This window comes from Capsella rubella, unplaced genomic scaffold (genome assembly GCF_000375325.1).
Source record: "Capsella rubella cultivar Monte Gargano unplaced genomic scaffold, Caprub1_0 scaffold_4, whole genome shotgun sequence".
NCBI lineage: Eukaryota > Viridiplantae > Streptophyta > Magnoliopsida > Brassicales > Brassicaceae > Capsella > Capsella rubella.
The window spans coordinates 1,314,486-1,332,183 of record NW_006238920.1 but is presented as its reverse complement, the minus strand read 5'-3'; the positions used below and the strand labels follow the sequence as shown (position 1 = coordinate 1,332,183).

Here is a 17,698-nt window from a genome sequence, read left to right as displayed (position 1 = left end):
GATTTAATTCAGTGGTCAAAAACGTTGCGTCGACCGCTATTGCAGTCCACCACTTGTGGCGACCAAACCAACGTGGCAACATAAATAAAGCCCACACATAAAAAAGCTGCAAAAAATTAAAAAAATAATAATAATATTGGTAGTTGACGCTTGACAACAAAGTAGCTAGAAATTAGTAGGTAACGATTGTGGTGGAGAGATTATTTGGGATTACACCGTGAGTGAGCTTCATCCTAGATAGGTACAACAATCAAAATACATATACTTTGTGCTAAACGAACGAGTAGAGCAAACAAATTTTAAAATATCTTACAATATTAAACAAAATTGGATCATTTATATAACTTTCTAAACAAAACTAGTTATATAAAAATTGTAAATAGATAACAACGAGTAGAATAAACGCAGTTTTAAATATCAACTCTTGTATAGATGGTAATATAGTTTTGCAAACATAATTAACTACAACATTTACAATTTTTAATTATAAACATACAAAATGTTTATCATACTCTTCGTATCAATTAATTCCAGAATTTGATTTAGTTTCACTAAACTAATTTGTAACTTTGCAATTCAAACAAAATAATTTGTAACTTTGTATTTATATTAAAACCAATATTGCATGTACCTCAGCTTTATACAATAAAGGCTGGGACGACATTGTTATCTAAGGAAATTAATACACTTCATTGTTACAAGACAATGTATACATTTATAAGCAAATAAGTAATATCTCAGGAACAATCTCTAAGCAGAGCATTTGTTCAGGACAACAGATTCAATAGGAATCTTATCAACCGGAAAAGCACAGTCAACTGGAGCTCCATTCTCCGGCAACAAGCTACACGGCTTGGGCGTCACCTTACTCGAAACCCCGGAAATGTCCGTACAATTCCACAACAACTTCTTTGGCTCAGGAGCCAAAGCAATTTTTATATTCGACATACATATCTTTGTGAAAGGATCGTTCTTTAACCCGTCTAGCCTTGCGGGTTGAGTGACATTATCTGCGGTCATGTCACGGTAGTTAATGTTTGTAATCTGAGGCATAGCCTTGGGATTGAACCCTGAAACAGGGTGTTGGTTGTATGCACCACTCATCCAGAAAATGTACTTCATGGTTTTCATCGTAAACCTTCTTGTGAAAATGTCTTTGACGTAACCACCACGACCAACCGCGGTTTTGATTCGGATAGCGGATTGTGTCTGGAGTAATGTAATGTCTTCGATTCTAACGTCTTTGATTCCACCGGACATTTCACTCCCGAGTGCTATTCCCGCGCTGTCGGGAGATATGCATGTGAGCCTTCTGATCGACAATTGCTGCGTTGGCATGCCGACTTTGATACCAAACTGATCCCAACCGCTCTTCACAGCAATGCAATCGTCTCCGGAGACTACATAACAGTCTTCTATCAAAGTGTTGGTGCATGAATCTAATAACAAATAAATCGAAGTGATTAGAATACAACAACATAAAAATGGAATAAGCAAATGCAAAATAAATTATAACTATTTGATATGGACTTACCGGGGTTGATACCATCGGTATTAGGAGAATCAATAGGAGCAAGAATGGTAACGCCTTTGACAATAACGTTGTTGCAATACACGGGATGAATGTTCCATGCAGGCGAATCGATGATCGTAATGTTTGAGATCTGAACGTCTTTAGAGGATATGATTTCGATTGTGTAAGGTCTTGTGATCGACTTAAATCCACCACTCCGATACTTCACCCACCAGTATTTCCCTTGCCCGTTGATCGTTCCATTGTTACCTAACCAAAACACATAAATTTGATCAATTCGTCTAAATTAAACTAAAAACATACACACTTCAAGATCTTATAGAGCATTGATTCTTGGTCGTTAACGATTGTTATTAGCACCAAATTGTATTGTTCGTCTTAGTATTTGACTAATTATTAAAATATTTGAGTTTGTTGTCAAATTGTTCAAAATTTATTATATAAGTTTTGATATGACATTGTATCCATTTTTTGGGTAACCTTACCGGTGATAACAACATCAGTTAGGTTTGTGCCAGAGATCAAACTAGCAAATGTTGGTCCTGCTGCATCTCGTCCTTGACCGTATGATGGCAAAGGTGCAACCACTGGATATTCAGATTCATCCTATTTTTTAAAAAACCATAAAAATAAAATTAAACATGTAAATGAATGAATATGCGCAAAATATTTATCTAAATTAAACTTTTGTATAATACAAGATGGAAACCATACCTGAGAGGCAAGAATAGTTGCACCTTTTTGGATGAACAAAGTAAAATGGCTGGTGAGGTTGAAACTTCCGGTTAGCCATTTACCTGGTGGAACAATGAGTTGCACCCCGCCATCGGCTGCCTTTGGAGCAAGCTTGGTAATGGCTTCTTTAAACGCTTTCGTGTTCGAGGTCTTTCCATCACCAACTGCTCCAAATTCCGTCAAAACAGCGCTATGTTTTCGACAATTCAACGCCATATACTCAATATTTGCTTGTCCTTTGCTGCCTAGATCCCGAGATTCCATCGTCGAAAAACTACTAATAGCCAAAACTACTAATATACAAAAACTTGTCCGAATCATCTGTTTAAAAGAAAAAGAGAAGAATCATGTTTTGTGTTTTTTTTTCTACATTCAAAATTAAAACTCGCTACAAAATAAGTTTAGAAGGATGTAATAGTTTAAAATCGCGTTTACCTTTAGAGTTGAAGGTTTCATAGAGAACTCCATTTGATTCTTCTGGCTTGGTTTTTGCAATTTGTGCTTAATTTTGTTTGTCTTAATACAGAGTAAATTTATAGGAGAACAATATAGAGCCAAACATGCTTAAAACTCTTATGTAAATCTAGGCATTGAATTGAATTGCCAAAATAAGTAAAGCTAAATAAAGGTTGAGAGATCATGTATTAATCTTATTTTTTCTTTAGATTTCTGTTAATAGAATCCAATTTAAATGTAGATAAAGACAAACATTTCCCGTTTTAGTAGAAAATTAGTCCAACTTATAAAGTTTGTAGATCTTAAATTAGGTTTAGTTGACTGAATAAAACCTTTAAGGCTCTATAAGCTTTTTACATATTTAGATTAAGAAGCTAATCTCGTATTCTTAGGTATTGGTAAATTATGTGATATGTATAGATTTATTAATTCAAGATTCTGATCTCACATAAATAATTTCAGAAATATAATATAAAATAAATAAATAACCAGAAATATATTCCACAATCTCTATTACATCCTTTATTTCAAAATTATGGAAATGAATGATCAAAACAGTGATTTGATACAAAAGAATCATCATCAGCAGAAAGAATCTGAGATTGATTTTGTAAACCTTTTCTTGTTGTCCTATGGCAATTGGAAACACTAAAGCTGCTTGCTTTCTTCTTCCGATCAAACTTCGGACACAAGAAAGATTCCATGTATCGCAAAATGATATGTGTATCAGTTCTTAAAGGAATGAAACCTGTCTCAGGTTCCGAAAAGGTTTGAAGCCACCTGAAACCAAATAGTTCGATCGTAAAGTAGACAAGAGTTTTGGTTAAGCTCTATAATTTCAAAATTCACAAGTCGAATCCATCAATAAAAAAATCTGAATGAGGTTCTTTTAAGGTTCGCGGGCATGCATACCTTGACATGATGTGGCATGATCTTGATATCGTAGGGAACGTGAAGCCAAGCTTCGGGTCGGTATAACAGAAAGTTCTCAGGTTTACTGGTGTAAACGTCTGCGTATTGGTGGATGTGATAAGAGAATGCTGATTCTTGACCAGTGTCTGTGACAAATGTAGCTCCGAAAGATCTGTTGAACATTTGTTTCATTGTGTCTCGTGCTCTCTGTCTTGCATTGTTCAGCTCATCCAAAAGAGATTGGCATGCTTCGCTTTTCTGGTTGGTTGATACAGTCGCGTGAAATCTACCGAGTAACTCTTGGATAATATGGAATTTTGCCTGACCAGAAGCCATAAAATCGATCTTATTAGACTTAGTAACGCATAGGTCTCTGTTTTAAGTAAAGTATCTACGATTTTTCATGTGGCTAAGTACTTATGGCTTAGAGAGAGATGTATAAATCCTATAACCAGAAAGCCATTCTTGAGAAGTGAAAAGGAAGCTATGACTATACCTGCTCAAACCGGTAGCCATCACCATTTTGTATCTGTATCTCTCTCTGAACCAAAAGACATCACAAAGAGAATTCAGTACACAAGGTTGGGTTTTAAATGATGTACAAACACTTATGAGAATACTATCAGCTGAAAGGCTATTTATGAAGTAAGATAAACTAACCTCGAGCTCATGAATTATGGCAGCAGTTCGCCAACCAGCTTTTGAAGGCCCTCTTAGATCACTAAATAAGTGATCTCCGAAATAAATCACCTATTAACAGAAGACGTTGTAGTCAGTCTTTAAATGCATTCAAAAGCATGAAGTTACAAAATGGAATATATCAGCTTGACAGCTTGTAGTAAAGAGTACCTCAGGGCCATGCCACTTTGTGATTTGAAGGAAGGATTTAAGACAGCCATGGTAGTAAATTTTCTTTGGATCAAATGCATCCACTTTTGTAAATGCCAAATTATCCCTCTCAGAATCGTAACAACTACAAGGATTAATAGCAATAAAAAGAGTCACGCGATCAATTCCACATGACAAACAAACTTTACACTAGAACACAGCATCTCTGAATAACGAAAACTTACCGGAAAGGGTGCTCAGATGTATAAAATTCTGGTTTATTTGCTTTAGCAATCACAACATCGAAGAGCTCTCGCCAGGAATCCCTGAGGCCAAAAGAGTCCTAACGAACAATAAGCACACAAATAGAGGTCAAGAACCACTTCCACCCAAAAAAAAAGAAACTTCAGAACTAGCTCTAAGAACACTATAGACAACTATATAAAACTGAAGAGTGTTGAACTTAATTGTCCCTAGTGCTATTCAAACGGGAAAACAAAAGAGTTTTATGGCTATTCAAATGTGAATCACCTCCATCAGATAGCGCATTCCACCATCAACAAAATGATATGGAGAGTTGGTCAGCAAGAAAAGTTTCTTTCCTTTATCTTTTAGCATTCTCAGGAAACGTAGAAGCTGACCCTGAAAAGTAAATTGCTCTTCAGAAATATAACAATCAAAAGTAATATAACAAGTGAAGATAAATTTAAGGACTTTCACTTGCATTTTTCAGCAAATATCTGTTAGGATCCGCAAGTATCCCTCTATGAACCAATCCACTTCTGTGGACATGTTGAATAGCACGATTGACATCATTGTAGATGTTAGAAGCATCAAACTCAAGTTTGGCGTCAACAAAATATTGGACCATGTCTGCAATAAGACAAGCCTGGAAAAAAGGTAAAACAAAGATGCTGCTATCAGATATGACAATACCACGGTTCTCTGAAACAGAACCAAGAATGATGTATGAAAGCATTTATTGAGTTATTAAATTCACCTCGCTGAAACAGAAGAAATCCATCAATCCTACCAGACCTCTTGCTTGATCACGACCTATGTGTCGTGTTCCATACATGCTCTCTATTTCCTCCCTACTTAGCTGTACAGTGTACAATAATAAAAATGCCAAGGGATCAGACCCTCCATCCAAAAGCAGCAATTTCCAACATAAGAGACAAAATCCGATAAAAGAAATACCTTACGACGACCAAAATAACACCCATCTGGCTCAATAGATCCAAAGAAATCCAATTTCATGAGGCATCCTTTTTGTTTATCATAGTACAACCCTCGGATGGGAAAAGTCGGATCATACTTAAACTGGACGCAAGCATCAGGATATCTAAACTGCAAGAACGAGAATGAAGAAGAAGTAATCCTCAAAACCCAAAAAAAAAAAAAACATTTTGCTATTAAGAAAGTGCCATAAGAGATTCTACCTCATTAACCATATGCTGCTTGGCAAGATCATAGATCAAACTCTGCAAGTGAGAGGAGTAGTGTGCCAAAGTGTAATCATAGTCAAATCCATAAACTTGTATATTATCCAATCTCAGATTCTTATTAACATATATCCCTACACAAAAGCATCATCATCACCCAAACTCAATCAGTAACAAAGAACACAATCACAAAAACCAAAACTAGTAATGTTATATGAATAGCTCACTCACCTTGAGGATTCATCTTAGGCATACTATTAAGTGCTTCAGGGATATTAAGAAACCTCTGTTTCGCCAGCTCGAACTCTCCCCGGATCTTCGTGATCTCTTCATCCACATTAGAACATTCCGGCAACGCAACGGCGTATCTCGCTTCTAGATTAGCTAACGCCGACTCCGACGTAGTAACGGTGGCGCATCCTCGGAAACATTTTAGAAATCCTGAAGGCAAAATTCAAACGATCTTAATTCCTTAGGAACTCACCATTTCAGATTTGATTTTTAAGTCATTAGAATAAGAACTCACCATTCCGGATTTGATCGGAAGCAACTGTTCCTCTCTGAAATCACAACGAACTCGATCATCATCGGTGATATATAGTAGTAATGGAAATGATGGAGGAGAGAGAGAGAGAGATTTACAGTAAGCGATGCTCCGAGAGGAAGAAGACGGCGAGAGTAAGAAGTCATAAAGTCAGCTTTTTCATGAAAGGAGAGTTATCTTTTTTTTTTTTTTTTTTCTCTTTTCCTTTTCTGAGAGTGGTGGTGGACTTTGAGGGAAGAAGATGATGACGTCATTATTATACGAGAGAATAAAGATAATGGCGGTGTTTAGGGTTTATCGTCGACGGCGTCGGCGAGCGAGATAATTCCGGGGAACTTATTTTTCGGATGATTTCCTTATTAGTATTGGGCCTTGTGGGCTATATATTATGTAACTTTGTATTTTATTTATTTATTTTGGGCCTAATTATTTATCCAGGTAGCAATTTTGGAAAATCCAATGAATGTGGGAAATTAAATGGAGCTTATTTCACTAATTATATGTTTTTATTGGTTCATAGTTCATACATTTTAGTTGATTTGTATAAATCCATATGATTAGAATGTTTTCTTGATTATTAATTTAAGATATTTGGATTTTGAAGTACCATAAATAATATATATCCACGGATTTTAGTAAATTTTAGAGTGTATATAAATAAATAAATTGTATCTATTTTGATGATAATTTTCATGAATTTTTTTGTGTAAAAAGAAATGTTTAAAATCATAAACCAATAACATAATAATTTAATTCCTTAACAATCAAAGATTCTTTTTTATAAATTAATTAACAAAAACCTTATAATAATTTTTATAAATTCTGAATCCAATAATTTATGGAAGCTCCCTTGGTCCAGTGGTTAACGAAGTGTTATTTAAAACTTCCACACCCAGAGGACAGGGGTTCGACACCCAAATAATGCGATTTATTAATTTGCAGATTAAGGAGACAAGTTTACTGGAGTTCTATAATAATGCACAATTAGAGCCGTTCGCCGTGATTCTTACGCATAGAGAATGAGGTATCGTAAGAAAAGGTGTAATCTGTGGTGAATCTAATAGGATCGGACAGAATTGTCGGTAGTAGAATCATCATTATAACAATTCTCATAATTTGCAATAAATAATAAATCAAGAGTTAGAAAAAAGAATTCAATAATCTCTAAATGAAGATTTTAAATAAAGTTTTACAAATCAATAACTAATATCATCAAACTTTAAAATATTTTAATAAAATCTTGACTGAATATAATAACAACATATTATACACAACATTTAAAGTCAGTCATTAAGGAACATAATGGAGTTTTAAATATATCTGAATTATTTTTCCTCCTTCTTTTGTCTTGTCGTCGTATTATATATCAGTTTGATACAAGAAATTAGAAAAAAAAATGAGCTAACTAAAAATTAACTCACTCGAAACACATGAAAAGAGATCTTCGATCGAAGAACAGATATGCAATTCTTTTCACATTAGGTCCCAAAAGTAAAATCGATTATTCTATAAGAACTCTTACATTGTTCATCAAACTAGCTAGACAACTTTTGTAATCTTCGATTTTTTGCTTTTAAAATTTTATAATTGTTCCAGTGATAATATTCAGTTTTCAGTATTAATAAAAAAAAATCATTTTAAAGGAAATCATATGTATTCAAAACTTTTCGTACATCGTTTGGTAACAAAGTAAATGCATACCCAAATAAAGTTTAAAATTAGTCAACAATTTACAAATATACTATTGACTGTCTTAAATATATAAGAGACTTAAACCTTTAGATTCAAATTTTGTTAATCATTGTTTATTAACACAATAAATACACACCCAAATCAAATTTTGCATTAGTTAACAAGTTCGAGATATATAAATAGAAAAAAACAACTGTTGACAGTTTTAGATATATAAAGAACTACGTATAAGAATACACATCCAAATCAAGTTTTTCATTAGTCAACAATTAGAGTTATATAAACAGAAATAAATCAAATTTTAACAAAAATATATAAACAGATATATATATATTCTATACACACATGTTAATATAAATTCATAGTGTCAGCCTCCAAAAATTTACATGAGAAAACTATCTCTCTCTACAGTTAGGATATTTCTGAAAGTTAAATCACTTTCTAGCTTTTTTTTTTTTTTGCGTTAAACTTTGAACTTGTACATTGAGTGGTTTCACTATCTGAATCCAACAATTAACAAAAGAGTTTCTAGTTATAAGGTAGAACATAAACTTCTTTAAACTCGAAGGGAATTGGGTAGCAAGTGGTGTTTTTGTGTTTGATTGCTTAGCGTTTCTAATTAAGAACATATATAGCAGTGGACAATCAGACAATCACTAACACAAAATTTTAGAGATCCATATTAATATTTGTTCCATATATTTTGAAGTTTAGTAATATTAATATATGTAGTAATTGGTCATATTAGTTATTAACAAAAATATGCTGAATTTATAAAAATAATTATAGAAAAGGAAAAGTAGTCATAGGAAAAAAAAGATCAACATAAAATTACGCGATATTATATCATTTTAATAATATATATAATTAATTGAAAATATATAGATTTGCTAAAAAAATTCTCAATTTCTTGGCAACAGTTCTAAATTTTTTTGCTCATTTTCTGCTTTGGGTATAAAAACCTCCGAACCTATTTTATTGGAGGACTACTATGTTTTCTTTCAACAGTTTGAACCTTTACTACACCAAACGACGGAGCCAGTTATCCTAGGTCAAGTTATGTTTAGTTTAAGTGTATTTAAATTTATCACTTAGATTTTTTACAGCATTTTAGTCAAAATGATCATTTCTAGTCAAAAATCAAAATAATTTACATTAAGTAATATCTATAAAAAGCATTAAAATCTTCTAAGTGTTAAATTTACGATACGTGAAAACATGTTGAACTTTCACACCAAACTGACGGACCACAAAGGGACTGGATGATAGGTCCGGTTTGTTTTCAACGTATTTAAATTTAACACTTAGTAACAAAAGAAAAAAAATTTGATGAAAGATTAAAACTATTTACTTGAAAATTATTTGGTAAAAACATTGATATTTAGTTTTAAATCACTAAATCAGAAGTGAAAAAACATAATTTATTTTCTATTTTTTTGTATATTTTTAAATTAAAATCATTATTCTTAACTAAAAAGAAAAAGGTAAGAAAGTATAGTATAATACCTGCAATTTGAAACCACAAACTAGAGGGAGCAAGCTACCTGTTTCTTCCAACTACCATGAGAATCAGAGATGTGTCATCTTTATTTCTGAATAACACACAAATTTATTAATTCTCCCAATCAAATTAAAAGATGATGAGTATTACGAACCTGCTAATACCTTGATTCACTGTATAATCCTCCTCTTATGGATTGCTTCTTTTGTCCAACGATATAAACAGAACTTGTCTTGACATACTTGGCTGTCAAGTAATGGCCAGTGCGTATCAAGTGAGCCACTTATGTTGATGTAGTTGTTAAAATGAGTGCTGCACATCTTCAGGTTGAACCTTGACATTTATCCGGACTAGCTGCTGTCTTAACATTTTCTGCAGAGTTCATCCCTCTGTTAGTTGTCTAAAGCAGCAATAAACAAAAGGGATAATCACTCACTGTTTTGCTTGACGTTCAAACAATGTGAGGTGATCTTCCATCAATGTGTCCAAACCTTGCTCTAGCCTCCTCTGGTTTGAGCCTCTCTAGACCGAATAAAGCAATTCGCAACTACTATGAGACTGATCCATTTGCTTAATGAGAGAGAATAGATGAGAAACTGCAACTACTAACTAATCTGCATCATTACTTACTTAGTTATACAAAACCAAGAATAGAGACTGCAACTCTAGTACTTAATTCTACATGATGATCATACGTATATGGAAGAAAAAAGATTAGCCTAGTTGTATAATGGAAATTGGTAGCAAGTTTAAGCCTACCCTTAACTACATTATCTAACCAAAGCTAACAAGTAAGGGCGTACCTGAGAGAGAGCATGGGAAACTTAAGAGAATCTTCTTCAAGCAGTTGAAATCAGAATTAACTATGAGCATCTTCGCCATCTGTGGATCCAAGGCTCTCCATCAGCGTATCAGGAGCAGGGGACTCAATTAACTATGAGAACTGTGTTTGCAAGGTTTGACCTCAATATTTCAGTATAGGTCTACGGCTGCAATCATTACTGAAACGCTTCTCTGTATAAAGCATGTACGTGAGCAGCACTTTGCCTTTGAAATCTGGGATACCAACAATGGATCCGCACATTGCTTCTCTCAGGAACATAGCATCAGTCAAGAACCTAGTCATATTAAGTAACATATGATTAGACACCAAGTACATAAAGAAGAGAGTCTAAGAGAGACAAATGCTTACTTAAGCACGGTTCTGTGACGCTTGAACCAACTTCTTCTTCCCCAATACGCAAATCTACGAGGCTGTCATGTTTTGTGATGAATCCAATCCAACAACTAACTAGTAAGTTTCAGCATCCACAACATCTCTATATTACAAATTAGGTATTCATTCTCTAGACACTAAACATCATCTCTAACTAAACCATTCCTAATAATATAACTCTAGATATCAAATTCAGATCCAAAGAAGACAAGAGGACTATTTACGAATACCTCAGATTGATTCGATTCCTCTCTTCACTTTTGAATTCGCTCGTCTCCGTGAAATCTCGATATTGATTTTAGATTGAAGAAGAAGAACAGAGGAGATCGATGGAGATCAGATCTGATCGATCATTCAATCAATTAAACGCCACGTCACGGATCATATCATCGCCTTGGGTTGCTTTTATTTCAATACGTCTCTCCACTTTGATTGGATCATCATCATCGGAATTCAAAAAAAATTGATGGATTTAGGGTTTAGAAGAAGAAGAAGATGAAGAAGAAGAAGAGTTTTGATTTCTCTCTCAAGGCAAAACGAAGAAGAAGAAGCGTTTGAGTTTTAAAAAAAAAAAAAAAAGGGAATTTGATATTAATGTCTCACAACGGTCAGATTAATAAGAGATTTCGTTTTCTTCATCGCAACGGTAACAATATTACGTGTTTTTTTTTACTGGTTTACAACGGTCACCTTTGTTACTGAACTTTCAATATTTTTTTTAAGAGTTATCTTATTTTCAAGATAAACTAGGGATGGACCCGCACGTACGTGCGGGGTTGATTTCTAAAGTTTGTATTACATACGTGCGTGCAGGGTTGATTTCAATATATTACATACATGCAAGGTTAAGTTTGTAAACATATTTTTAAATAATAGTATTTAATTCATAATTAGAAGAATTCGTACCAGTTTCATGTTATTTTTAATTCGATTTAGATAAAGAAATTATCATATTTGTTTTTGTTAAGGTAAGAACATTACATAAAAGAGAAATAGTACAAAAAACCAAAAATGTGACTATTTCATAACCGTAGAGTCCCATCCATATATATCATGCTTTTCCATCTTACAATAGTGGTTTGAATACTCATTTGAGATTATATATTTTAGTCTAACATATAAAAACAATAGGTAAGAGATTAAGAGCCACACATACGTTTGCTTTGCTTTCTTCAAATTTTGAATGTTTGAAATAATAATCGCTTTAAATCGACATGATAGCGGACACGGATCAAGTGTAAACCTGATTAGTGATATTCTAGATTTCTATATAAATCTTAAATTATCAAACCAGGTAAAAACAACAAAAAACACTTTTTTTTTTGAAACAAATGACCTAAATATAGTTGTCAAGCGAGTTAAACTCGTCCGCTATGTCTGGCCTGCAACGAAATAAAATATTTTAACCCGCAAAAAACCCGTTATCAAAATTCACATGAGTAAATAGTATCTATGTATCTCCCTTAGTTGAATTTGCGTTATCCAAATTTTTTGCCTAATATTTTACCAGCATTATTTAGATACTATTTTTTATTATTTTCTGAATTACCCGCTCTCTCCATGTACCCATTATTTCATGTTCTAATATTTAAAAGAGATAGGAAATTTTAGCTATTTAAATTTTATGCTTCTGTATTGTACCCGTAACTTGATATTTGAGAGTCAAAATTGAATTAAACTATCCAAATTGGTGAATTTGGTCTCGTTACTTTTTTTTGTAGTCCTCTCTTTTTATTAAAAAATGTTTAGATGTTTTTGTTTTTACAAATTAAATATCACTACCAACATTTTTTTATTAAGTCCATTATCTAAAATTTATGTCCCATAGTTTCTCAAGAATGGTTCGGAATCACACCCATATGGTGGATAATGTTGTAGAATTTTATTTGGTATAACTTTCAAAATCAAAATTTATGCTCGTTTCGTTTAAATAAGAAGTTCAAAACATATAGTTTAATATGTAGATGTTATACGCTCGATTTTGAATCATACAAAATATATTTCAATATATAGATTTAATATCGATCGGTTTAATATCGATCGGTTTAGATTTTATTATTAAGATTTTAATAAATGGAAATTTGAACCGAGGAATCTACACTAATTAGTTAAATTTATTAGTTTCCTAAATTATAGGATCGATCAATATTTTTATAATTAATATGAAATATTTTTACGGTTTGTTTCTCCACATTTATGGTTGACTATTATTTCTCAGTTACGAAATTATATAATTTCCTCGCAAGTACAAAATATATTAGCTTAAGATATTCTATATGATATGGAATGTTGATTCGCTAGATTTTAGCAAAGAAATTTTAAATTATTGATTTATTTTCAGATTTTAAATTTAAACATTTTTTGTTATATGTTTAAAATTATATAGTTTTTTAAATTTTAAGATATAATAAAATATGTTGTATATTTCTGCATATTTTATGCTATACAAAATTTGATTAGTCGTTTATTTCTTAATCTAAAATATTTTATTTTTATTTTTTTCCTAAACTATCATCTTTCTTTTCCATAAAATTATATAATTAATATTATATAATGATTTTTTATAAGTTTAGCATTATATAATGTTTTTCCATAAATTTTCCATAAATCCTTAAATATATGATGATTTTTTATTACATTTCATTAAATATATATTTAGTGTTTTCAAAAATTTCGGAAAGTATATAATTAATATTAAATATGTTTACATATGTTTAATTTTGAATTTAATTGTCCACTTTTTATGGTAACAAACTTAATATGGTTTCCATAAATATAGATAATTCATAATTTTGGTTTTATTATTTATTTATTTAACTATATTTTGTTGCTGTCTTTAAATGTGTTTGGCAATAGGTTTGCAATCACATTTTTTCTAATATTTGTTTTTCAGGTTTGTTTGGCAACAAATACTAAAAATGATCCCCAATTAATAGTATAGATATATTAGGATGATTTGTGGAAAACTTCTAGATATAATTTTTAAGCAGTATAAATATTTCAAATTTAATTTTTTACTTTGTTGATCCACAATGATCTACATTGCAATTTTACTTGATTCATCCATATAAGTTTGCTGCTAAATATATTATATATATATATATATATATAAAATATCATATTTTATATGTTATAAATGATTCGCGAACCGTTAGAGATATGATAATGATTTGAACGAAAACATATATAAAATGAGAATTTCAAATATGGGTCGAGTTTGTTATCGGTCTAATTGATACAGAGCAATTTCAAAGGAGCTGAACCCTAAGTCCTAAAACTCATATGTCATGTCGATACATTCCGATTCTTTATCTCTTTTTTTCGATTCCATAACCAAACCAAAGACTCGCTGCAAAATATTCATTAGCACCCAAACAAAATATTTATCGCACACCCAAATAAAAATATTTATAGAACACCCATATATTTGGTTAGAACAATATTTATAGGACACCCAAATAAAATTAGTTAACTATTTAAAGATAAATATATTATGTGTCCTTTGCATTCAGAAGTCGAAGCTTTGGTGTGGGCGATGCGTTGCATGATAGGTCACAACTTCAGAGATGTGGCTTTTCTCACAGACTGCTCGGATTTGGTGAAGATGGTGTCTTCCCCGCTTGAGTGGCCAGCGTTTTCTGCATATTTGGATGACATAGCTGTTGACAGGGAGGAATTTTCTACCTTTTCTTTGTCTCTTATTGCTCGGAGTGCTAATACCAAAGCGGATAGCTTCGCACGGAATGTCCGTACGACGCCGCTTCCTGTTCTGTATGTGAACGATTGTCCCCCTAATTGGTTTTTATAAGCCAATTCTATAGTTATTGTTGAAAAAAAAAAAAAAAAAGATAAATATATTATGTGTATCTTTCTAGCCAAATATATGAAATATGCGAGAAATTAAATATGAAACATAAATTTGAAAATTTAGTTTCTTATGCAATGCATTAAAATATATCGAGGGATTGGCTTAGCTATAGGTTTCCATTATGAGAGATATGGTGAGTTATTACTTATTCCAGAAGCAAGCACCATATCTGAGAGCATGAGATCGATATTGTTAACATGAGATATTTATCTTTACTTTTCAAATTATATGACAAGGTCTTTAGAGTAGTGTAGTAATCGTATAGAGACAGAACCTTGACAATGATCTTGTGTCTTTTGCAGGTCCTTTGGTAAAAAAAAAAAAATTTGATAAAACGATCATGTACGTCGAAGATCAACAAACACCATTCAAATCCAAAACATTACAGTACGTTAATTTATGGTGACACTTAAATCAAGAGCTAAGGCTTCACCATACTATTATTACATTATGACCATAGACGAAACTTATGTTCCGTATTCATATGGGTTATGGGTAATAGGTGAACTTGTTCAGCGTGAACAGTAAATGAAACCGTCTATGTAAAATTTAACTTCCCTTTGTAATTTTTTTTATGTGTCATTCTAAATCTTTCGGACTATGCTATTTTACCCGACCCGTTTTGTTATCCGGATCGGACTTCGTTGAATCCAAGATCAAACCTCAACAAGTCTCATCACTCCCTTCGTCTCCTCGTTTTGCTTACTTGGTTTCCGGATCCGCCGGCGACGGCAAGTCTCTCCGGCGAACTCTAATTTGGCCTCTTTACCATCCGAATAATCGGTATGTTGTTCATTATGCTATTAAGTTTAATATAGTATGTATTGTAAACTATATGATATGAGAAAAGGTTTAATTTATCTATCAACTTCCTACTTTTTCCCATAAATTTTAAAGTAAAGAGTGATATATCTTTGGACGTTATCATCCCTTGACCTCGACTTCGGCTTTTACATTATGCGGCTTTGGCTTCAAACTTTTCTAATCAAATACTTTAAAAGTTCCCCACTTTTCAAAAACCAGTTACGAACATTATATTAGATTAAACCATTTTCCAATCAGCTAGGTTACTTCTATTTTCAGATATTAACAACTACGGTTATGAAAATAAAAATAAATAAAATAAGTAAGCAAATGATACTATTTTAGTTGGATGATACCAAGAACAAAACTCCAGAAATCAATCGGACCTTTCAAAGTTCAAACCATAACACTCTTAAAATTAAAATAAATATACATGAATATGTGAGAAAGAAGAAATATCCAAAATAAAAGAATTAAAGATGGTTTCTTTAGCTTGATTTTCTTATGGTGCAATTGTCGGAAATCAATTTTTTTGAATCCCATCAATAAAATAATTTTTTATAACCATAAAATATTATTATACATATGTATTACATTTTAAAATATAAAAAACAATGAAGAAATACATAAAACAAAATATAAATAAAATTGAAAAACAAAAGTTTAAACCAAATATTTAATCAAACTCTTATAATGACATCTTAATTGAATTTTCATCCCCATACAAGAATTGTTTTAAAGAAACAAAGAAAATAATGAAGATGTGAGATTTGGTAGAAAAAGATGTGAGAATGGCTATTTATAGGATAAGAGGTGATGTAAGTTACAATTTTAAAATAATTAAATTAGAGGAGTCATAATTATAATTTACTAGTTTAGTACCCGTCCGATGGACGGGTTATCTATATTTACAATTAAATTAAAATTAAAATTTATTATAACTTATTAAAAAAATAATATCCAATTTTTTAAAAAAAAAATAAGAGAAATTAATTTCATTTGGTAAGAAATTTATTTGGTTTGAAGTATCAAATAAACGTGTATATATATATATATATATATCTTAAAATTCCTTATTAAACGTTAATTATAAAAATCTAGTAATGTCAAATTGACAATCACCAAAACATTTGGGAGCTACAGTAAAACCTCTATAAATTAATAATATTGGGACCATGAAAATCTATTAATTTATAGAAGTTTTAATTTTTCGATAAATTAATTAGAGAGATTTTCCTAATTTGGAAAGTTTTTCCAAAAAAAATTAAAAATAAAATCTAACAAAAACTAAAGTGTCTACATAAACATATATTTTGAAACTTTTACCTAATTATTAATTTATAATATTGATGGGACTATATATTTACAAAGGATTTGCAAAAAAAATTTTATCTTATTATTTTATCAAAATGTGATTAAAATTACACTGGTCCGAGTTGGGACCAGAGAAATTTATTAATTTATAGCGAATATTAATTTCTCGAGTATTAATTTATAGAGGTTATATTTGGGAGCTATTCACCATTACTCATAATATTGCTAAAATATTTTTAAAAATCCTAATTTAACAATTATCCTCTAAAACATGATTATACCATTTTGTATAAAAAATTATTTCTTAACTTTAAAATTTCAAAAAATCATTCTCAGACTATGAAAATTAATTAATTATTATTTAATATGATGGTCAAGTTCTTTCAAATTAACATCAGTCTAAAATATGATGTTAAATAAAAATATAGTCATTTGTAAATAAATTCATATAAACAATGCAAATAAACATAAAGATTCTAAAATAAATTATAGCATCGTTGAGGAAAACATTATAAAATCTTTCAAATACGAATTATAAAAAACTACATATTTTCTTTGAAAATATTTAAAATTACTATATTACGATTTATATTGAACTTTGTTATCTTTAATTTAAGCTAAAAATATTATTTTTGAAATTGTTTTATTCACTCTTATGTTTTAGACAATAAAATTGCTCAATGGCATAATACATTCATACATAAATTAAAATTAAACAAATATAACATATTATAAAATAAAAATCATGAATAAAATTATATATTTAGTTAAACTCAAAATCTAATTTATTTGTAAAATGTAAATCCTAATTCTCCTTTATGAACCCAAACTAATAAATAACCTTGTTTA

The 17,698-nt window shown here is 31.1% G+C and overlaps 2 protein-coding genes and 1 long non-coding RNA gene across 6 annotated transcripts; all 3 read right to left on the bottom strand.

Moving 5' to 3' along the window:
- Window positions 1-596: 596 nt before the first annotated feature.
- Window positions 597-2,772, bottom strand: LOC17889699 (probable polygalacturonase). Its single transcript, XM_006295486.2, has 5 exons — window positions 2,705-2,772; window positions 2,249-2,590; window positions 2,020-2,140; window positions 1,535-1,783; window positions 597-1,439 (listed from the first exon to the last, which is right to left on the bottom strand). Exons 1-5 carry the CDS (start codon window positions 2,735-2,737, stop codon window positions 751-753), a joined length of 1,434 nt encoding a protein of 477 aa, XP_006295548.1. The 5' UTR covers window positions 2,738-2,772; the 3' UTR covers window positions 597-750.
- Window positions 2,773-3,169: 397 nt separating this feature from the next.
- Window positions 3,170-6,780, bottom strand: LOC17887594 (5'-nucleotidase domain-containing protein DDB_G0275467). The gene is made up of 14 exons (XM_006293880.2): window positions 6,553-6,780; window positions 6,437-6,470; window positions 6,142-6,351; window positions 5,908-6,044; window positions 5,666-5,815; window positions 5,466-5,567; window positions 5,190-5,354; window positions 4,997-5,107; window positions 4,711-4,808; window positions 4,487-4,610; window positions 4,298-4,387; window positions 4,134-4,178; window positions 3,638-3,958; window positions 3,170-3,505 (listed from the first exon to the last, which is right to left on the bottom strand). The coding sequence occupies exons 1-14, from the start codon at window positions 6,598-6,600 to the stop codon at window positions 3,479-3,481; spliced, it is 1,662 nt and encodes a 553-aa protein (XP_006293942.1). The 5' UTR covers window positions 6,601-6,780; the 3' UTR covers window positions 3,170-3,478.
- A 2,806-nt stretch (window positions 6,781-9,586) lies between these two features.
- Window positions 9,587-11,372, bottom strand: LOC111831152. Of its 4 annotated transcripts, XR_002834374.1 has the most exons (7): window positions 11,094-11,372; window positions 10,840-10,901; window positions 10,611-10,765; window positions 10,451-10,529; window positions 10,084-10,169; window positions 9,812-10,019; window positions 9,587-9,738 (listed from the first exon to the last, which is right to left on the bottom strand). It is a non-coding gene; the product is annotated as an uncharacterized LOC111831152 (long non-coding RNA). The 4 variants fall into 4 exon arrangements; XR_002834373.1 differs by having other exon boundaries at window positions 10,084-10,261; window positions 10,451-10,765; XR_002834372.1 differs by having other exon boundaries at window positions 9,587-9,703; window positions 9,802-10,019; window positions 10,451-10,765.
- Between the last annotated feature and the right edge of the window lie 6,326 nt (window positions 11,373-17,698).